Here is a 23,905-nt window from a genome sequence, read left to right on the forward strand (position 1 = left end):
CCGGAGGGAGTTAAGAACCGGCCTTAACCTGCTTAAGAACAGGGCCCGTTGAGGGGGATGAGCGGTCTGAGTGTCCGCCCAAGGCCCCCCAAAACTGGAGGGCCCCAAAGTGTATCACGGATGCTTAGTTAGTCTCACTTTTTCGTTTCATTCGTATTTATAAACAAAAATTAAATTTTCAATATTAAGAACATATGTATAAAACTTTTACTCAAATTATTTTGTATTTGCAACTATGTTGTGGGAAAAAGCCAAATGACAAATGCTCAGATTTATATAAGATTCAGTATATACCAACCAGGGACAGCAGAAACATCATTTCTCAATAATTACTACCTTCGTCCTAAAATAAGATCATTTTTTAGATACAATGTTTGACTCTTCGTCTTATTTGAAATTTTTTTACGATTAATATTTTTATTCTTAGTAGATGATAAAACATGAATAATGCTTTATCCTTGACTAATTTTTTAAGTTTTTATATAAATTTTTTAAATAAGACGAATGGTCAAATGTTAGACAAGTAAAAACGAAAAATAAAATTATTATGGGAGGCAGTACCAACCAGTGACAGCTGAAACATCATCGTGTCTCGATGATTGCTCTAACGTAAAGACACTCCATCGTCCGCCCGTATGTCGTGTCGATATTTATTTCACCTCTATTTGTACTGTTGGGCCTCTAATTCCTGGAGACGGCCCGTTGTTGTCGTCATCCTCCTCCCACAGCTCCATGCGGTTGCGTGTTCTGACCCGCAGCCTGCGACGCACCGCCGTGCACCGCGGCCGGCTGATCGTGCTGTGGTGATGGTGGACTGGGTGCTCGTCCGGGACGGCGACGGTCAGGACCATGCCGAGGTGACAGCTCCGCGGCAGTAGGACGCCGCCGGCCGTTCGCTCCGTCCCGATCAACCTGATGGCCTGCAGCTTGTAATCCTGCAGCTTGCACACGAACCGGTCCGTCCGCTTACGCAGCGATGCGGCTTTGGCCACGGGGCCTTTGGACCTGTACATCTTCGTTCCAGATGCCGTCGTACGTACTGGAGCGGCCGTCGTGCGGCCTCAGCGCAGTCCAGGCGTCGACTAGGCCAGCCGCCGGCGGCGGCCGGGAGAGGGAACGGCATGTCGGTGTGGCCGTCCCGGCTAGCACATGTCGCCGCCGAGCACGACGTTCCTCGCACAGCTCGCTCAGCGCGGCGACGGTGCGCTCGGCCTGCGCGCGTACCGCTCCATGGAGCGTGTCCTCGCCGCCGGCGTGTCGGGGCTCTCCAGCTGGGTCGTGGCGATGTGGATGGTCGGAGCCGCCGTCATGGCATTGGCGAGCCCCGGGTTGATGCCGGCCTCCATGTAGCCCCTGCCGCCCGCCGTGTTGGTGAACTTCCATCGCGCGGGGTTGGGGTTCTCCATGGGAATCTTGCTCAGCTGCACGCAAGATTTTCAAGAGAGGCTTGTAATGGGTCGATCCATGTGTTATTTGTAACTACTTGATCCTATTAATTTTAAAGTAAATTTAGAGAGATGTCACTGACAAACAATCAATTCTAAATAAATATTTTATAAAATGCTATTGCATAGACAAATTTATTCTAGAAATACCACTATCATTATGGTTCTATTCATCTCATACCATTAAATAGGATTTTTTGAGAATTAATATTATTTTAGTGAAAAATCGCAAAGTAGAGGCCATTCAGGAAAAATCACAAATTTAAGGATCTATCGAACGGTGGGTGTTTGACTGTGGCGTATCAAACGAAGGAAGTTCGACAAGACCCACCACCCGTTCGACCGCTGAGCCTGCCGAGACTATCGAACTGCCGCAGTTCAATAGGGGGTCTATCTAACTTCCCCTATCTAACAGGGGAGAATTTAGATTAATTACCATCAAATTCGTGTGCTTCAACGTTTTTATCATCTAATCCACGCGTACTCTATGATATGTCATTAGGATTGCTAATTAGTCTATTTGGTACCACTTTTTCAGTTTTTCATATATTTCCTATTTTTTATTTTTGTTTGTACTTTTTTCACAATTATGCCCTTAGGCCATCTACCAGACCCAAAACCAAGATCGTCCTGCCGCCGCCGCGAGAGATCGCCCTGCCGCAGCCTCCGAGAAGATCGCCCTGCTGCCGCCGCCGAGAAGATCGCCCTGCGCAGCCACCGAGCGCCGTGCCGCAGCCGTCGACCGTTGTGCCGCCGCCGAGCGCCGCGAGGAACAGCACGGCGCTCACTGGTTCCTCTACATTGTTACTTGTTAATCACTGCTGCTCACGGGTAAACTGGGTCATGTTGTTAGGCTATCACCAATATCGATCACTGCACTATTAGTTGTTCATGTATATGTTCTTGTAATTAATGGTATTAGGCTATCAGCATTAAGCAGCAAGTTTCAGAACATAGAGAAGGCCAAAGCATGCAGCCTCTGTGCAGCATCGTGATGATGACAGCCTTAATAATTGACCATACTGTTTGTAGACGTCCATATGTATGCATCGTGAGCCGTTCCTCGCGGCGCTCGGCGGCGGCACAACGGTCGACGGCTGCGGCACGGCGCTCGGCGGCGGGACGACGCTCGGTGGCTGCGCAGGGCGATCTTCTCGGCGGCGGCAGCAGGGCGATCTTCTCGGAGGCTGCGGCAGGGCGATCTCTCGCGGCGGCGGAAGGGCAGGACGATCTTGGTTCTTGTAGGTGGGCCTAAGGGCATAATTGTTCCACATGACTAGAAAAAAAGTATAAATGAAAATAAGAAATAAGAAATACATGAAAAACTGAAAAAATGGTACCAAATAGACTAATTAGCAATCCTAATGACATATCATAGAGTACGTACGGATTAGATGGTAAAAAAGTTGAGGCGCGCGGATTTGATGGTAATTAATCTAAATTCTTGGCCCCGTCGAACGGTAACGCTGACGATCTAGTCTGATCTACTCCCCAGTCGACTGTTGGCCGTTTGATAGGGGTCTACGGCAGTTCGACAGGACTCTAAATTTGCGAGTTTTCACAGATACCCTTTAATTTTACGATTTTTCATTAAAATAATGCTAATTCTCAAAAAAATTCCCGTTGAATACCCTTTTCATCTAAACAATGCTATAAGCACCGGCGGAAGTGATCTTAAAAGTACCTTTTTAACATAAAAACACCAGCGACAGGCCGAAAAACTGCAGTACAGTTTACTGTTTACATATAAGGGTACCTACCATCAAGCAGAAGTGCAGTTTGGTTGCCTGTTCTTCAGGTGTCACCTCTGAGCAGTGGTAGTCCTTCCACCATTCAAAGCTCTGAAAGATCCTGAGAATGTATGGGGTAATTTCCTGCGCATCCCATTAACACCATTTAATTAGCTCGTTCTTAGACTTGTGACGCGATATCACTTAGGTCCATAAACTTAGAAAATGTACGTTTAGGTTCATGAACTCGTTTTAAGGTCTAAAATCATGAACTTGGATGATACATTACAACGAGTCCATGAACCGGATGGTACATTAAAACAAACTCATAGATCTGGATGATACATTAAAACAAGTTCATGAATCTAAACGTGTATTTTCTAAGTTTATATAATTAAGTGGTACCGCGCTATAAGTTTAAGTACCAGCTATTTACTTTACCCTTTAGTTAATATCCTCAGATAGTAATGATTTGGTAAGTTTTTAGTTTACCGGAAGAAAATCACGTCCGGCTTGTGAATCTTCACGTGGCGGCCGATGGCCTTCATCCTCGTGTACACCGCAGCGTCCTCGCGGGACCAAACGTTGTACGTCTCTGCTTCTTGGGGTCCTTCTCGTCAAAAATAAGAAATAAAAATAATCAGAAATCTCATCATAAGATCAGCACCTCAATGCAAGTTCTTTGAAAAGCTAGCTAATTACCCGGGGAGGAAGATGAAGACTAATTACTTACCGTAATCAACATCTCAGCGGCCATAACAGTTAGCATTCTTTATGCAATAAGATTAACTGCAGTACAGAATGCTGATAATATGGTGAGAGTTAATCGAATTACCACATCTTCTTGCAGCAAACCGGACGAATGTACGTGGTAACGTGAATATTTGATCTTTTCCCCTCGTCTGATGGTGATCCCACATTGAACCAGCTGAAGTCCTTAGCCAGAGACCATATACATAGACTACTAGTTAAGTTTGGTTCAAAAGAATCAAAGTCTACGGGAGGCGACACGGGAGGCAACCCCACACGACGCCGACCACCACCCTCCTCCCCTGACCCCTCCACCTCGCCGCTGCCAGAGGGCTCGCCGGCAAAGTCCGGTGGACCCGAGGACGGTGGTGGCGGTGCTTTCCCCTCAAGTCGCGGCCGTCGGTGAGGCCACCGGCGGCGGCTATGGCAGGCTGCGGCCCCGGCAGCCGGATCCGGCCCCCCGACGATCAGATCCGACGGCAAGGAGTGTGACGGTCATGCTTGGCGGCGGCGGCGGCTGCGGAAAATCGCGGCTGGCTGCAGCCTAGCCCTGGCAGCCGGATCCGCCCCCCCGGCGGTGAGGAGCGTGACGGCCGTGCGCGGCTGCGGCAAGTCGCGGCAGGCTACAGCGTGGCCCCGACAACCGGATCTAGCCCCCCGGCGACCAGATCCGGCGGCGAGCAGCGTGACGGGCGTGCACAACGGCTACGACAGGCTGCGGCGCCGGCTGCGACAGGTCGTCCTCGACGGCGGCGGCGGCTTCGGGGCCTCGGGGCCCTGGCAAGGCACGAGGCTTCATCCTCGGTGGCGCGGCTTGGCAAGGCGCGGGGGGTTTCACGCCCTGCGTGGCCAGCTTCTGCACAGTGTCCGGCCGGTGCTGGTGGTGAGGATTTGGTTGCCTTGGGCCAGATCTAGGTCGTCGTCCCGCAGGGACCTCTCCAGTGGCTGCCCGCCGCCGATTCAGTTGCTTCTCTTCGTGTTGGACGTTGTGTATCCTCCTGTTTGCATAGTGACTCCAGCGGCATGGACTCAAAGACTCCCCCTTGCATGTGTCTGTTTGGCTGACGACATCTCCTAACCTAATTGTCGCCAAGCCCCTCCCTTCTGTTGGTCGGTCTTCTCCGACTGTGGGCGCTGCAAGAGGAGTTGGGATGGGGGCGTGGCACGAAGGTGGTGGTTTGTTGTTGGTTGGGTAGCTGCAGGTGTGGGCTGTGTTTTCATCGTGTTTGCGGTAGCTACGTGCTTGACGAAGGTAGTTTCTTAGGCTAGCGTCCTTTGTTGCGATTTCTTGATTACGATGGAGTCGGAGCTGCTGCCAGTTGGCTAGCTAGGCAATGATAACACTCATGTCACTGTAAACCTTGGTGACTTTCGTTTGTGGTAGTTAAGGAGAATCTATAGCGAAACCTTGCCCAGTTTACTTAGTGCTTACAACGATAACGTCTGTGGGTGCCCTTTTTCTTTTTGGAGGCGTTGTATTCTAGGTTTCCCTTGATCCTTCGGGTAAAAACCCATCCAGTGTTTTGGACGAGCGATGTCAACGTCTTTGCGTTATTTCCTTGTTGGAGGCTTCGCTTTGAAGGTCCTACCTTGTGACTAGTCTATCTTTATTTTCTCCTCCTAGAAAGTCGGAGTTGCTTATAGTCAAGCTCGGCAACGATGACTTAGGCATGGTGGTTTCTTTCTAGTTGTGTTGCCGCCTCTCGTCTCTTAGTCCTAGGTGTTGCCGGTTCTCTTTTGACCGTGCAGTTAATGTTATGTTGGTTCTCCTTAATTAGCCATGCTCTGTATTGGATCCGGTTTTCCTTATAAACAGGACCAACTCGCTTCTTCTATCAAATTCCGGCAGGTCTTCTAGGTCGTTCGTTAAAAAAAAAAATCAAAGTCTTGTTCATAACTGTAGCAGGTTACCGAAGAGGCATCTATTTACCGTGTAATCTACTCCATTGATTTCTAGCCGGGGAATTATGGTTTATGGAGACGAAGGGTCAATTTACTGCTTGATTGGGAATGTACTGTAACATTTTAGTATTTATTTTTTTTTCTTTTTGGGTATGTGTATGTGTGGGAGTGGCAGACTGGCAGCAGCACGATCGTGTAGTTGCCATAGGCCATCTCACTTCCCCATTTTGCGATCGTGTCTATTGTACTAATACAAACTTAGGACAGTCCATACATATAGCATATTATCGATGCGTCGCAACGAGATTTTATTAAATAAAAGAGAAAATCTAAAAGATGTTATTACCCCTAAAATTTATCTGATCCCTTCTATATCCCTGAAATTTTAATTTGGTCCCTTTCATGCCCTTGCTGTTACATTTTACTTTATTTCACTATTAATTTTGTGCTAAATGTCTTTAATGCTCTCGATAATTTAGGTTTGAATGATTGAAAATTTTGTTTGAGTTTACAATATATGCATTCTATATAACTAATGATACTGAATAATTAGTACGGAAAATTTTGACATAATTTTTAAAAATATAGAATGTAATAAATAAAAGTTTTTTAATTTGAAATTTAATAGAATAATAGAGTTTTTGATCGGGAGCATTGTTAGAAAATATCATGAACATTGGCAGTCTTAACTTTGTATGAATGCTCATCATTTTTATGAATTTTTAAAAATAAAATAAATACACATTTTTATTTAATTATTTAAAAATAAATTTTGTCATAAATAATATATTGAACAACAAACTCATAACTATTAATAGTTTCATGTAATAAAATTTTAAATTTTCAATAATGTAATTGATAAATTTCTATATTTATCCATAGGGTAAAATGGTTATTTCTATATTTATCCATAGGGTAAAATGGCATGTAAGAGATAAAAATCAAATTTTGGATATACAAGAGTAAAATTCAAGGGTATAGAAAGAATTGGCTAAACTTTTAGGGGTATATAAGAGATTATCCCTTTTTCTACTCGGTTTGGTTTGAGGGCGAGTGAATGGATATGGCGGCTACGTGGAAAATATTTGTCGATATGGATAAATCCGATCAATTTAATCAGATGTAACCATCCCCTAGCTAACAAGTAACAACGATCACCAACAACCAGTTGGCGACAATTAACATGGTTTGTTACTAACGGGTGATTATAATATATTTTATAGTTAATGAGCATTAATTATGGTAAGATTAGTACTAATTAATACACTTTGTTATTGATTAATAATTTATTATTTTCATTTCATCTAGTCCATCGAACCAAATAAGAAATTGGTTCATTCCATCTACCGAACCAACCAAAATATTAATAATAACATCACATTTAACCTCATCCGTGAACCAAACACATATTTTTGTGACATCGAATAATTTTCCCCACCTTTTCTCTTACGAGTACGCTTATAAGCCAAAAATTTCAATTTTATAACTTGAATTTAAAGTTAATTTTAGGGTTTTTAGTTATAATTTATTTTTTACATTTACTTTTAGATCACCAAAACACACACACACATATATATATATATATATATATATATATATATATATATATATATATATATATATATATATATATATAAAAGTTGTTTTAAGCAGAAAGATGGGGCTGTTCTTCGGAACTCTGTCTCTGTTTTCTACAGAGTGAGTTGGAAAAAGAAATAAATTGGTGCTCTTCTGTTAGGTAGGATGTGAGGCTAGGATCGTTCATCCGGACGGGGTCTTGGGTATGGGTTGGGTTGCCCTGTTTTTTTTGCTCTTTATTGCTCCCTGCCACGCATGCTCTTCGTTCTAATAATCGATCGGTAGCTGATTGTGTAGGTTACAGGTCATCTTTAAATATTTAGACTATCCTGGTTTTCCTCTAAGTGCTTTTCTGTCCTATCGAATTTAGAAGTATTGAATATATATTATTAATAAAACCTATCTCATACTCTGGACTATTTCACAAGACGAATCTACTGAGCATAATTAGTGCACGATTAGCGAATACGATGCTACGGTAAACATTTGGTAATCATGGATTAATTAGGCTTAAAAATTTATTTAATAAAATAGCTTTTATTTATGCAATTAGTTTTGTTACCAGTCTATATTTAATACTACTAATTAACGTCCAAACATCCGATGTGATAAGGAAAAAAATCGCTGGATTCAAACGACCACTTAGGTTTTTTTAAGGATTTAAACGTACTAGACATTTTTTTTTCTTAAAGAGGGTCGGCTTTTAGGCCGGAAGATTTTTAATGGAAGAAAAATATATATTTTTTCACGGAAGTAGGGGACAGAGGGTTCAAACTTCAAAGGATGTGGCTTCATCTTTTAAGCCGTAGAACAATACAATCTTTTGCCCTCTGTTTAGGCATACAAGTCAAAATTTATATATTTAATCCTAAACTAAATTTATAGTTGATTTTAAAATTTTCTTATTGTAGTTTATTTTTTAATATTTACTTTTAGATCGTAAAAAACATGTATATAACTTTTTTTATTTTTTTAAATATGATGTTTGACGATGAGCCCTAATATTTTAGTTTTTCTTTGTCCTTTATAGGGGAGCTTTTGTTACATGATCTGTAAGAATAGAAGTGAAAAATAACTGAAGTGATTCCAAAATGCATACACCAGATTGACGAAAGGACATATAAAACAATAGAGGACACGTAACAAAAAATGGATGTATGTTGGTATGCAGTCTCTAGTATGACACCTGAGTCACTGACATATCGCTGGGTGGATAAGTTAAAACTTATCTCCTCATTTTTCGCAAGTATGTTTTTCAAACTGCTAAACTGTATATTTTTTAAAAAAATTCTGTGAGAAAGTTGTTTTAAAAAATCATATTAATCTATTTTATATTATTTAATTAATTAATTAATTAATTATATATTAATCTATTATAATGTTTTATGTGCCTGATAAGTTACCTGTCCGTAAACGTACGCGGTCTTAGAAGATTACACTAGGATGCCTACAAGATCGCAGAGGAGATCACGGCCACAAGGCCCACAACGACTTGCTGTCCATTTTATCGCCGAGCTTAACCATGTGTGCTCCTGCTCCACATGACCATGTTTGCTCCCACAAGCCATCTATGTGAAATACGTACAACCCAGATGTAAGAGAAGGCAAAATCACGTAGAGCTAAGGAGACAAAAAAGACAATCGGATAGTGCATAAAAAGAGTAGCTGATGGAGTTACGAATCGGACCAGAAATAGGGATTAAAAGCCGTGCCGAGTATGGGGTCTAAGACGAATCGACTGCGAGAGTCCGTTTGCTAAAACAGATATTGTCTAATAGGGTAAGTTGCTCCGTGTACGTAAAAAGAAAGTCGAGTCCGTATATGCTTGTTCAGGATAAATCTTAGGACATAGTATCTCTGTTTTATAATATAAGATGTTTGATTTTTTTTGGATATAACGTTTGACCGCTCGTTTTATTTAAAAATTTAGTATAAATATAAACAAATGACAAGTCGTGCTTAAAGTTCTTTTTTTTTATAATAAAGTAAGTCACAAGCAAAATAAATGATATTTCCATAATTTTTTGAATAAGACAAATAGTTAAACATTACAAGTAAAAAAGTCAAACATTTTACATTATGAAACATAGGGAGTGTCTAATAAGGATAGCTCGACACTGGAGCTATAAATATGTGCACCCTCGGTCCCTGTATGGCAGTTTTGGATCAATAGAACAATCTTCGACGCATCATCACACACTTTCGACGGAGCTAGCTGTCGGAGCAAGCATGCACTGATGAAGTTCAAACTCTCATATAAGTTAGCTTTCGCCACATTATCAGGTAGATTAGATGCGACTTTGTCAGTTAAGTTCAATAATCTATTTAATCTATTCGATGGTTTACCCGGTGCTATGTGATTATCTAAATTGTGATGTGTGTTTAGAATAGTTGCAGAGCACCAATCACATATCATATATACTATCGGCTTGGTTTTACTCCTTAATTACAATAGGTTTAATTCTGTCTCGGTTTAGCCAGATCAATTACACTTGTTAATTATTAGATTGATCAGACCATATGCATATATGAACTTTTTTTTTTGGAGTTTTAGCCAATGACTTACTTAAGTGATCTATTGGTTGGATGTCTAAAGTGGCACAAGTCTTTGGTTTAAACTGTGATCTATTGACTTCAATTCTATACTGCCTCGATTCAGTCCGATCTTTTAGGGTCGTCTTCAACAATACTAAATGTTTGCCAAGAGACTCGTTGAACACTGGCGCCTTCTCGACTTCACTTACATAAGCGAGATCAAGGGCTGGTTTCATTCACTCAACATCATCGACAATAGAACCAACATAAGAAGTAACACGCACAAGTCAACGCTATATAGGATATTCAACCTCATCACCTCGACAAGGAGTGATATACATACATACATCAATGTATATATTCTACATTGATGCAAATAGGCACTGCTATCCGCAAACACTTGACAACATCATCTACTTCTTACAACATCCATACCTCCTTTCTAGGAAGCTCAACCTGATTGGCATCAGCGTTGGGTATTCAACGATTATGAATCCACAACCACCATGCTGCTTCAACAACACAACAAATGGTCTTCGTCGATATGGTAACAACATCACCACTACTTCATCCACAATGATGGACATCTTGCATCATCTGACATGAATCTCTGCAAGAAGCTTCATCAAGACATGACCGCTTCATCGATAACGACATTGATCGTGCCATCTACGATAACAAAGATTGCATCAATCTATCACCACAACTGTGATGACCTTCTATATGATGTAAAAATTCAACTAAAATTGATGACCTAATGTCAACTGTGTTCTCTGATATTTACAAGATTACCAATGACATCTTTTGACATATACAAGACACATCCAACAACATCCTCTGACATTTAAAATGTGCCTCATCTACAATTGCAGCTCCATCTCAATTTTTTTCAAGTTTGACTTTATGCGGCTACATCAACTACCAAGACTACAATGACCACAACTACTATATGTTACAACTCCAGTAAAAGCATCCATGTCTTTGCGATCATCTATAACACTTTCGCTACGACTGTGGAAGCGAATAAAGGAGAAAGATAATCATCATTGACAACTCTAGTAAAAACCTTCTTGTCCTTGCTATCATGTATAACATTCACGCTACGACTACGGATGGGAATAAAGGAGAGAGATAAAAGACAACATTAAAAGAAGACGCAATCACCGATCTGCATGGAGGATCATTTATGAGAGATGCAACTGATGATGGTAAAAAGAGAAAATAGTAGAAATACAATATTTACAAATCTAGTCATAATCATTGGCTTCGGTACTGTTACGACTGAGGGACAACATTAGTAGTGAGATATAATTAGAGATAATGGATAAAACTCTAGAGATAAAGGTAGAATCATAGAGAGATACAATAGAATATTAGAGATAGAATAAATTTAAATAATCTCTTGCTTGCATTATACTCTAAGTCTCTATCTACTGTGTATGGTATACACACCCCCACATGAGGGTTAATGAAATACATAACGGATCCTAGTGTTTCTTCCTATTTAATATTTTTCATACAGTGGGCTGGTAGATGGGGATAAAATTTGAAGAATTTTTAATAAAAAGTCATTGACGTGTCAAGTATCACTAGGAGATGTTAGAAGCACTTATCTTTTGGTTGAAATGCTTGTATTTTAGAATAGACATAGCAAACAAAAATGAATATGATAGATAAGGAACAAAATGAGATATATCGTTGCATAAACATGTAAATTGTTTTTTTTAAGATTCTTTAACAATTATTTAAATAACATATAAAAAAGAACTTGATAGGTAACCGAGTCATGAAAATACTTTCCCACACACCGTGCTCCAGTAGAGTGAATACCGCGAAACGAAATCGAACAAATGGAACTACGAACAGAGAAGCGATGGACTCCCGGTTCAGTGAGCATACGTAGCTCTTTTCACATGCCCTTCAGCCTTGTCTGCCTTGACCGATTCGTTCTTGCTCGAGAGCTCTGCGCCACCGCCATGGATCTCCTCGTAGAGACGTTGGAACGCCGACCGCGAGGAGCCGCCCTCCTCCACGGCCTTGCGGCACACGGCCTTGAGCTCCAGGGTCTTCTCCCTCGCCTTCCTCCCCTCCTCGCCGCCGCCCATCAGCGCCCGCACCGCCTGCTCCAGGTCCGCCGCCTCCACGAAGTTGCCCCGCTTCCTGTGCACCTTCAGCGGCACGGCGACGCCCATGCCGGCGACCAGCGCGAACGCGTTCAGGTGCTGCTCGGCGGCGAGCGGCCACGGCAGCATGGGCACGCCGAACCACAGGCTCTCCAGGATCGAGTTCCAGCCGCAGTGCGTCACGAAGCCTCCCGTGGCGGCGTGGGCGAGGATCTCCTTCTGCGGCGCCCTCGTCGGCCACACGAGGCCCCTGCCCTTCGTCCTCTCCAGGAACCCTTCGGGGAGCATCTCGTCGAGCGCGGCGTCGGTGGGGTGGCGCGCGCCGTCGCGGTTGTCCACCGGCGGCCCGCGCAGCACCCAAAGGAAGCGGTGCCCGCTGCGCTCCAGGCCGTCGGCGATCGCGGTCACCATGGTTGGGGTCAGGACCCCTTTGCTCCCGAAGCAGAGGAGCAGCACCGAGGCCCGTGGGTGTGAGTCGAGCCACCGCACGCACTCGTGCGGCTGCTCCGGCGGCGAGGGGAGCGCGAGCACTGGGCCGATAGGGTAGACCGTCGGGGCAGGGATGCCGCCGGTGCACCGGCCGTCGGCGATGGCGGCAAGAACGCTCGGCTCGAGGTCCGCCGCCGTGTTGACGATGAAGCCCGTGGCATCCATGTACCGCCTTCCGGTGTACACGAACCATTCGTAGGTTGACATTTTCCTGTCCAGCAGCGTGTCCGGAAGTGACGTCGCCGGCAACGGCAGCAGGCCGGGAACGTCCAGCATGCCGTCCATCTCCTCGAACTCGCCGGCCACCTCCTCATCGATCGCCGGCGAGCGCAGGAAGAGCGCCAGCGTCGCCCCGGCGCTGGCGAAATACACGTACGCTGGCACGGCGAGGTCACGCGACGCGTCGAGCGCCGGCGTGCAGAAGATGTCGAAGACGAGCGCCTTCGCCGGGCACGCGAGGCCCTCGATGGCCGCCTTCACGTGGGGCACGTGGCTCCGCACCACGCGGGAGATGAACTCGTCGATGCCCGTGTGGTCCGTGGGGATCTCGACGGCGGGGAGCCGCTTGAAGCTTATGCCACCGCCGCCGTCGGCGGCGGCGGCGGCCTCGGCCTCCTCCCGGCGCACGTGGTCGGCAATGTCGGACCCCGCCTGCGGCGTCGGAGCCGGCATGAGGAGCACGGTGACCGACATGGCGCCGCCGCTGGCGCGGACCAGCCGCTTGCCGAACTCGATCATGGGCATGAAGTGGCCATCACCCCACACGGGCAGCAGCACCACGGTCGGCTTCGCCATGAATGGTGGAGGTTTGGGCACGCAGGGACTGATCGACGAACTGATTCTCCATTCTATGTGGGATGGGATCCATATTTATATAAGAAACCATGGCATACCGTCTTGTTGTATTTTCGCTTCTGTTTAATATTTATAAGCTAAAATATAAATTCTTCATCTTAAATTGTGAGTTGATTTTAAAATTTTTTCATAGTCTATTTTCTGACATTGACGTTTAAATCACTAAAAATACATATATAAAAATTTTATTCAGAAGTTATTTCTCGTTTACAAATATACCGTTTAAGAAAAACCAAACAAATCAACGTAAACGTCACGTGCAGCTGAGGTGAGTAGGTGGAATACATGGTGAGCAATGAGTTAGCGTTTGCTGCTGCTGTCCCGTGAAGGGAGGAAGGGACCACACTGACGTAGCTAGCCTGATTTTGGACTCATCAACCGCCCGTTCAATTTTTGATCGTATCATCGTGTCCTCTAGCACTGTAGCACATATATTATCAGGGCCGATCGACGCAGCGATGCCGTCGCTACCGCACAGAATTAATGTGAACGTGGCTGCAAACCTGCAACCATATCTGGCCGTGAGCCCGCGACAGGAAACCCGGCGAATAATACTACGGCTGCGTTCCAAGGTAGGTTAGACAAGTAGCGCGGAAAATACAGTAATAAATTAATACATGATTAATTAATTATTAGTTATAAAAATATTGAATATATTAATATAGTTTTTAAAAGCAATTTTTAATAGAAAATTTTCGTAAAAAACTATACCGTTCAACACTATGGAAAATATGCACGTGAAAAACGAGAAAATCGGGTTAGTAGGACGGGGAGAAGATGTTAATGCTAGAATTTGGATAATTGCCGCGGGAGATTAAACTGTAATTAAAGACCAAATCGAAGAGGAAACAGGACAATCGGATAGAAGATCGGGCGGAATACGACTTGGATTCAGCCGATGGAGTACGGATCGGATAAGAAATAGAATCCAATTAGGCCTAGAATGTTACAGATAGATTCGGGAATAATCAGAGTCCGTGTAATTTAATTTTATTAATTAGAGTTGGTTTAGATTTTTCTTTTATCTCTAAAGGAGTTAGAGTCCGATCGAGATATGTGTGTTAGAGATAGAGTTTAAATAAAAGTTTGTTATCTTTTTATCTATTAGGAGTTATATGTCGTGTCTAACACGACTTAGCCTCCACCCGAGGGTATAATTATATATGCCCGGGATCATTGTAAACTATCTACACACCAATTAGATTAACTACTTTCGGCGCATCGCCACCCTCTTTCGAGTTTTCAACTCCGGCGGAACTTGGCACCTGACGCGGGGCTGCATCGCTTCGATCTCCGGCGGAGGGGTAAGTCCATCGTTCCGCCGGACCCCGGTAATCGTTCGACTGGATTAGAACTGTCTCGGTTCGGTCTGATCCTCTAATCTAGTTGTGCGATTGCTAGTTATCATATCAGTTTTAACTTAGATCACTTTCGTGTTTTGAGTTGATCTGGTCGACCACTTTGGACGATCTACGTGGGTTTGATATTTGCTGTTTGACATATTCAATCTAGTACCGTCTCGGTAAGGTTTGATCTAGTAGATTGTGTTTGTTAGATGGTTTATATCAGATCCGTGTATTTTGTTCATTGTTTTATTGGAGTACCATCCGATAAATTATCGGTCATCGGCTCACTAGCTTAATAGCAAGTTAGATCTGTTTAGTATCTAACCTGTCATTGCTAGGCGTAATCTTGAACTGTCTCGGTTGGGTCTCATCTTCTATGATTATTCTTAGCAATCTGGGTTATATATTTTATAGATCTTGGTTGTTTGTCAGTAGTTTATAGCCGATGATCTTTGCCGATTTATATGTTTATCATATTTACATCAATATAGTAGTTGATTGCCTTACTGTGTTATTTTTATATCAATCGGCTTGATTTAGTTAGATCGGTGTAACATACTAGAAATTTTAGGGTAAATTTTTTGCGAAAATGTTTTAAAGTTTTGTCCTTTGTTTTGTCAAGTTGGAGCTTCTAACTCTCGTAACCTTTTTCTTTTATCTTTTTGTCCGTCACCATCTTCTGAAATATCAAACATCAAATTCAATTTCCCTTATAAATTTTCAATATCAAATCGCTACCATCAAAATCTTGAGCCATACATATCTACTCAAAATAGCCCAAACCAAAATCCCTCATATTCATATTTTATCCTAATATCTCAAATCTATCAAATCTATCTCCAACGTCAAAAAACCCATAAATTCGTTTACTAAGATACCATCGATCTCGCGTGAATCATTGTTTGATTCGTTTATCTATCCACCCGAACCATCTATCCAAGGAGCCATCCATTTGCCATCTCTTTCTTTTCTATTTCGCCGGCTGTCTCCGCGCGAGCGCGTAGCCGACTTCGCCACCCACCGTTTGGCAAGCACGCGGCTGCTCGGAGCCACGTCCTCGTCGACGTGTCGTCGTCACACGCGCGCGCCAGCCGCCGTATCACCCAGCCACCACCTCGCACGGAAGAGAGAAAGTTGATCACTGCTCTCATTCTACTCACCACCAAAATCTCGAACTGTACACCCTCTGCCAAAATAGCCCAACTTTAAATCTCGTATATTCCTCACTATCTAAATATCTTAAATATTCCAACCCATATCAAACTAAAATTCCGAGGTCGTCCATTTCAGAATCTCCGTCAATATTGCGCGAACCGTCAATCCAATCGCCGTCTAAATTCCTTTTAAATTTCTAAAACATTGTCTAATTTATTTTAGACTAAATCTATCCATTCATCCATCCACCCAGCCATCTATCTTCTCTGTTTTCCTCTTGCGCGCACAGTCTCTCGCTCCGTTTTCTTCTCCGTATGCGCGGTGCTGTCGATGCCTTGCCAAGGCAGCGGACACGTAGCTGCTCCGTTGCCACGCGTGGTCGTTCGAAGTGCGTCCAGCACCGACGTAGGCCGAACCAACTCGAGGCGAGCTCGTCGTCGTCTACTCGGTTGCCGCCTCTCTCCACCGTTTCTGCCCTCCCTCTCCAATCCTTTCTCTCCCGCTGCCGACGACCCAGAGAAAACAAAGCCGTCCATTCCGATCCTTCCCTCGGGGCGGTGAGTACCATCTTTATCAATTTCGTCGCAGCCAGCGCAAGGACGCCGCCGGACTCAACCGGCCGTCGACGCCGTTCTTCACGAAATCCGTCGCTGCCATCGCCATCCTCCAAGATCAAGGTAGCAATCACCTTCGCCATGCTCGTGTGCCTCTTTCCCCTCACTTTCCCGAGCCAAATCGCCGCCGGAACCCACCGGTGTCGCTGCCGCCGTTGCTCCTCTGTTCGTCCTACATCGGCTGCACGTCGCGCCGCCACCTCCGGATGTCTCGGCCTCACCTGGGCGTGCAACAGCCTCCGCACAACTCCCCTGAACCTTCCCCAGCCTCTTCCCTCACCGGAGCTCCCCTGAATCGGCCAGCGCCGCCGGCTCTCCCGGCGCCGTCCTGGGCGCCGCCACCGAGGGGAATGGAACCCCCTCGGCCTCCTGGTCCCGTAGCCGTGCTTCCCTGGCCGCCCGGCTGCCCTCCATGGTCGGGCACCATACTGTGAAAGAGAGAGAAAGAACGTGAAGGAAGGAGAACGATCGAAGGAAGAAGAAAGGAGGAGAGAGAAAGAAGGAGAAGAAAAAAAAAGAAAAGAAAAAGAAAAGAAAAGAAAGAAAAGAAAATAGGAAAAAGAGAAACATAATAATAAAAGGAGAAGGAGAAAATAAAATAATTGGAGTCCATCCCAATCTATTTTTCTATTTAAAATAAATTCAAAAACTATTTTTTCTCCGATTCAAATAATTCTTTGACCTTCAAATCCCGGATTTAAAATCCGAAACCATCGTCTGACTCCTTGAGTTATTCTCAATTCAACGGCGATATTTTCTTCGCCATCCAAAACTCCGAAGTCAAAACCTAATTTTGATCCTATGTTTTACTATTCTTTAAGTATCTTTTTTTAGTATCTTGAATCTGTTTAAATTTTCATCCAACCCTTGATTCGATACTCTTGTGGCTAACTGTCCTTATCTATCTAAATTATATTACCTGAATCTAGAGCTCACCCTAAAATATCGATGCCATTCAGAGCGTCGAGTTCATATCATCCATTCTGACCCGACATCATTTGATTCCTAAATTGTTTTGTTCTTATACACCAAATCACATATATTTTGAACTATTGATTTAATTCAATAGCTCAGCAGTCTACGGCTAACCATTCCTTTGATTTGAGCCATCCATACCTGATCCATTTATTCTCTTCCAATACATATTTTAATTTTAAATGCGTATGCAATTCACACGGTTAATCTTGTTTCCAATTTAATCATCTATAACCCTCACCGACTATAAACTCATTTATATTCCTTTATCTGTGTCTGTCCATGACAATATTTTGGGTTAAACACCAAGTTTGTCCGGTGTTTAACACATGAGATCCCCCACTCATCTTATAAATCCACATATGATCATAGTACAATCCTGCCAGCCTATAACCCTAGCCTCCGTTATTGTCATTTGCATTTATAAGCCCTAAACCATATCTATCCGGACTTTTAACCCTAATCATGTTCTTCGAAACAACCAGAGCCTATTTAAATTCACCCATCTGTCAATTTGTTGTGATATCGTTTAGAACCACCGCTTCAAGCTATCATACAACCATGCCATCACGACTCACACATTGATTCAGTTATCGACAGTCTTCTGACTCCAAGCCTACATTGTTTATCACTAAATAACCTCCTTAGACTTATCGTTTTCTCTTTCCACACACTATCATGTATTCTCTCCCATTTATAGTTTAAACTCTTATTCCTATCCGTGTCTACCACTTAGCAAACCCTAGTCTTCAACCCGCTATTGTCTATCTGTGTTCCCTTTCTATTATAATCGACGTTTGTTCCGAGTTATACTCAATCTTTATTTATGTGGTACATAAATCAATCTCGCATTATGCGAAGCCACATAAAATCATATCATAGATCCATGATCTCTCTTACTTCCGATATCTATCATGCATCACTCTAATTCTAGATCATAACCATCTGGCTATACAATCATGATCTTAATCCGAGATCAGTCTAAAAGCCTTCTGAATCTCTCCAATCACCTATGCAGCTGTTATCTCTTTACCTAGCTCCAACCTTTTGTTGTTATTTTATTGTTTATTTATAGCTTTTAGTTTTATGGTTTTTTATTGCTTGTTCTTGTGTGCGTGTGCTAAATCGTATAGAAGAAAAGTCTATCAAGCCATTATAGGAGCTGGAGTGGACCCAGACGGCTACGTTAAAGCTCCCAAAAAACCACATATTGCAAGGCAAGCCACAAAATCATCCTTGATCATCTTGAGAACCTAAGTAGAGAACCACTTAGTTATTTTACGCATTATTTACTTGCAAAGTTATTTTGGCGTATTCTTACTTTCAAATAATCATGTTACATTAGTTATCACCCTGTACTTAATTTACTATTATTGCCGATACCATAAACCACCATACCCAGTTCCCTGATAACCTAGGTATAGGATGAGCACTTCATCAGATTAATATTGTTGATAATACCACCAAACTTCTACACACATACATCTGTTTTACCCGTCGTCACCTGATGATGCTATCGGGCTGCATAAAATATTGTTTTGATATCTCGCCTTGAGTGATATGGAAGGTGACTCCGGGTGAAGGTTGATGTTGTGGATATTATGACATGTATTACTATATGTATATGCTGTGTTAATTTAATTGCTTCCCTGGATATAAGGATAAAAACCCTCTTATGCCATGGAAAGTGATATAGTTCGCGCCCATCCATAGGACCGAGTAATCGGACTTAACCTAGTACATGGTCCCACTATATGAACAACTGCTAGAGGCTCGAGGAGCATATAGGAGTGGACATGTGTAAGAGGCCGCTGGCCAAGTTGACATGATCTCACAACAGTGGCACCCGTGAAAGCAGCGACCCTACTATGCCTTGCTTGTGGCCGAGCGAGTGCCCGACTGCTAGGACGGACGATATCCCACTGGGCAGTGCTAGTAGTAAGTGGGGCTAATGAACGATTTTGTTATCTCGACTCTGATCCAGTCGTGGTATCGTGTGGGTAAAGCTAGGCAGACGCTGCAGAGTCGTATTGTATTCAAATACGCCGTCCTCCCGGTTAATGGAGATGTGTCATTGGGTGATTACTATCTCTTATGGTATGAGTAGATTTTTATAATTAAAATTTGGATTGGAATAAGATGAGAATGATAGTGATAATATTGCTACGTTTTAAACTGATGATTTATAAATGTTTGCAAATAAAATGTTTATCAAAATAGGGAAAAACTATTTACAATAGGCTTGTTATAAACCATCTTGATGAACCCTATATCCTTGTACTACTTGCATGTATTCTACTTGTATTCTTGAATCGTGGTTTGCTGGGTACGTTCGTACTCACCCTTTGCATAAAATGTGGTTCAAAAGAGCAGGTCTTCGTCAAGATTGCTCGTGTTAGGGTCGCTTCCTTCGCTCAGGCTTGCCTGTGGTGTTGTTGGGTCTTCTGCTTGCTGCTTGGGTGGTCTTTTCAAAAGCTAGGTCGACGTGCCATATTTCCGCTACTAAGTAAGTTTTCCTCGCTGAGTTTGTGCTTTTATACTTTTTCTATGCGCAACTGAATCCTAGACAGTTGTGCGTGTGGGATCCCTGTTTATTTCAGGCACATCCCCACAATCGGCAGTTATTTATGTTGCATCGGCTTGTGAGAATCATACGCAAATTGAGTTTAACCGATCGTAACATATGATTCATTGTTTATTCCAAGTAATTCATCGGTTTATGTATTAGCCTTATCGATCTTCATGTTTCCTATAATCATATCGTGCTCGACCACATACTATGTAAGTTAAGTACAATCTTTGTACGTCTGGTTCGATCTGGTTATAGGGGTTCGTCCGATCGAAAAAAATTAACAAGTAACTTGGCGGATTACGTTGCTCTAATATTTAATTTAATTCTATTTGTATCAAGTTTCCAGCCGATCCAAGTTTTTTTATAGCCGATCGTTTATTCTATCGGCTAACTGTTACAGCATCAACATCTGATCGGCTGGATATTTATTCACCTATCGCTTGATAGTCGATCGGCTTGTTTTACTGCTTATCTTGTCAGTTGCAGGATCAAGCTGACTCGCACGCCCGCATATTCTAAGATTTAGGTCCTGCACTGGAGCTGTCTAAGATTAACTCCCAGACCTTCATGTGAGAAACGTCAACATTCACATTTTGACGTCAACAGAAGAACGCGGCCTACCTAATATAACCAAATCGAGAATATAAAATATAACAATTTCTGCACTGATTCCTATGTAATACATTCGAGCTAAGGGCAAGTTCAATATTATAGCCAACTACTAGCCCTAAATCATCTATAGCCAATCTAATAATTAATTCATATAATAGTTACCTACAAAACATATACGACTATGTCCCACCTGTCATACACACATTGTGTCTTGGAGTCCGTGCTGCAACTGACTATAAATCTGTAGCCCACTGCTCTTCTCTCCTCTCTCATTTCATTAAAATATGTTTACAACTGGCTTATATGTCATGCTCAGAAATTTCTCACATAAATTTCTAAACTTAGTTGTGTATTAAAATTCTCTGTTCAGGACCAGTCAGGGTACACAAAAGACAATGTTGATTATATAACCGTCGTTCTTAGAAATAACTGAAAATAGCATTTAAACTAACAAAAATACAGCGGAAAGATAACGAAAACTAGCTCCAGCGAGGCGAGGCTCCAGTCTACAGGCAACACTTCGACGACGGATAGCTTACTCCTGAGAGTCACCTCCATCGGATTTAACTTCTAACTCGGAAGGGGAAATTACGCAATACTAAGTACAAATCACCGTACTCACCAAGTAGCATGGATGTCACGCCTCAGAAATTTACACCAAATTTCTGAACAATAGCATGTATTAAATTTCGGTCCAGGAATCAACCCGAGTACATACTATAACAAATTAATACACAGTTCCATGACTTAAAAACAAATAAAAACAATCATCTATAGAAATGCAGCGGAAAAAGAAAGCAAACTAAACCATCTAATCTTCAGCTTCAGCTGGCGATGACGGCTCCAGACCACATGTATTCTCGACGGCGGACTGAACCTCACTTCAACCTTGAAACTAGCACCTTCCGACTCAGGCTCTATCACTTGTTTTGGTGGGAGAAAAATTAAGCAGGGCCGAGTACAAACCATCGTACTCAACAAGTAAACAACCAAGAGAGGAAAAATAATAAATGCAATTGGATATAAGGATAGGCTAAGGTTAACTTGCACAAAGCGGTGGTAATTTAGCAAAACAGTAAATAAAAGGACGAAATAAAAGTAAAGTAAAGTACTTGAGAATAACCTTCAACGTTACACCATGTTGCAACAGGCTCAAATCACTGTCACGTCCAGAGTTTTACCCTATCCTAAAAGGTATTTAAATAATACATTAAAAATTATTTGTTTAATTAAAGTCCAAGAGAAAGCTCAGTGTAAGTTAATTTAATTATTTAGAAGCTTTTTTGATGTTCTAAAATGTCCCAAAAGCATTTTAAATGATTAACAGGATTTATATTTGAATTGTAGTCAATAAAATTTGCTCTAATAAACTTAATAAAAATCAACAAAATTAGAGGCAATTTCTTTTTTTCCCTCCTTCCTTTTTCTTTTTCCCTTATTTCCCTTCCCTCCTTCTCCTTTCCTTTTTCTTTCCCTTCCCCGTCGTCCGTCCGTTCTTTGTTTAGTCGTAGGATTTCGTTTTCATGCCAAAATCCGAGTTTTGCTCGCGTTTTGGGCCCAAAAGGCCACAACCCATCTCTCCCTCTCCCTTCTCCTGGCCGAACTCCCCTATGCCTCTCCCTCCTTGTAAGATCTCCTCTCCCCCTCCACAGTCGTGCACACCTCCAACTCCATCCCTCGCGGTAAAATCAATTCTCAATTAGGACTATTTCTTATCCCTTTGAAACTTTATCTATTCATTTTTAATAGGAGATGAATTCTTAGATTTATCTCTAGCTTTTCTCCTATAAATAGACCCCAAAGCCCCCCTTTTCCCCGCCTTTCTTCAGTCGCGCTACGCCCGCACCGTCGCTCTGCTTCGCCAACGCCGCCTCCTGTCCAGCAGCGAGCAGCAGTGCAGCTGTCCGCCGGTTTCCTTCCCCCGAATCTCAGGTTTGCATGTCTTCTCCTCGTGCGAATCAATCTAAATTCATCTACTGTTTAATTGTTTAGGTTTCCTAGCCGAACAGCGAGGAACAACAGCAATCTGTCGCTGATCTCTCCACCAAATCCCAGGTTCGCGTATGTTTTACTCATGCGAATCAATCTATTTTTGACCTACCGTGTAATTGTTTAGGTTTTCTAATCTAATTAGCTAGCGTAAGATTTATCTATAGTGCCGAGTTTAATTTCGTACGTGTAGATTTATTCTACGTTAGAGTCGTTTAGTTTCCAATTTAGCTGTCACGCCCCAAGTTTCTATCCCAATCCAAAAATTCAATAAAGAAATTGTTAATTAATAAATGACTGGATTAAAGCTCACGAGAAATAGCCCTCTAAAGGATTAAGTTAAATCAAATCAATTAAAGTTGCGAAATCATTAACCGGAGGTAAAGTTGAATTTCACATTATAAAATTTGCCCCAAAAATTTAATTTCAAAATTGGCAAGCTGAGGCTCCCTCTCTTTTTATCTTTTTCTCCTTTTCTTTCTTTTCCGGATTTGGGTCGCAGCCCAACTCCCCCTCCGCCTGCGAGCAACCGATAGGTGGGGCCCGCCTGTCAGCCGCCCCGTCCCCGCGTCCGACACGGCTGCGCCGTCACCGCCGCCATCTCCGTCGCCCACCGCCGTGAGTAGCACCGCTGCCTTCTCTTTTTGCGCCCCCTTTCCATCCCCGTGCCCCTTTCCTTATCGGCGCATCGCCCCTGCTATTTAAACCCCCTAGCCACCACCGCCGTCGGATTTTCCCACACCACTCCGAACGCCGCCGCCCGAGACCTCGCCGACGAACTCCCGCACTAGCATCCGTCCCTCACGCTGGCCTCTGTCACCCCATGTGCCGCACTCACGCCGACCTCACCGTTGTCTCCCCGTCACCGGTGAGTACCTCCCTCACCTCCCTCCTCCTTTTCCCCTCCAAACCGGCCGCCACTAAACCGCACGTCGGCCGTGTGCGCCACTCGTCACCGCCGCCGACCCTCGTCATCGCCGTCACCCTCGCGACGCCGTCGCCAAACCGTCGCCGCCCGCGCTCATTGCACGCCGTCACCGCCATCTCTGGCGGCGCCCTCGCGCCGCTGACTCCTTTGCTGTCGCCGGTGACGTCGTCGTTCTCGCGCCCGCCGTGTTGCCGTCGTTACCGCCCATCGGACGTGGCCGGCCAACCTCCGCGTTGCCGCCCAGTCGCCGGCCGGCCGGCGGTCACCCCTTCCTCTCTTCCCCTGTTTTTCCTCACTGACCGGCCGG

General features: G+C 43.5%; 1 protein-coding gene and 1 pseudogene across 1 annotated transcript; both read right to left on the reverse strand.

Annotated features, from left to right (window-relative positions):
* Positions 1-513: 513 nt before the first annotated feature.
* LOC107304680 lies at positions 514-5,330 on the reverse strand (annotated as a pseudogene).
* Positions 5,331-11,638: 6,308 nt separating this feature from the next.
* On the reverse strand, positions 11,639-13,379 carry LOC102699974 (anthocyanidin 3-O-glucosyltransferase 2-like). Its single transcript, XM_006657686.3, has one exon. It carries the CDS (start codon positions 13,345-13,347, stop codon positions 11,827-11,829), a length of 1,521 nt encoding a protein of 506 aa, XP_006657749.1. The 5' UTR covers positions 13,348-13,379; the 3' UTR covers positions 11,639-11,826.
* Between the last annotated feature and the right edge of the window lie 10,526 nt (positions 13,380-23,905).

Source organism: Oryza brachyantha, chromosome 7 (assembly GCF_000231095.2).
Source record: "Oryza brachyantha chromosome 7, ObraRS2, whole genome shotgun sequence".
Lineage (NCBI taxonomy): Eukaryota > Viridiplantae > Streptophyta > Magnoliopsida > Poales > Poaceae > Oryza > Oryza brachyantha.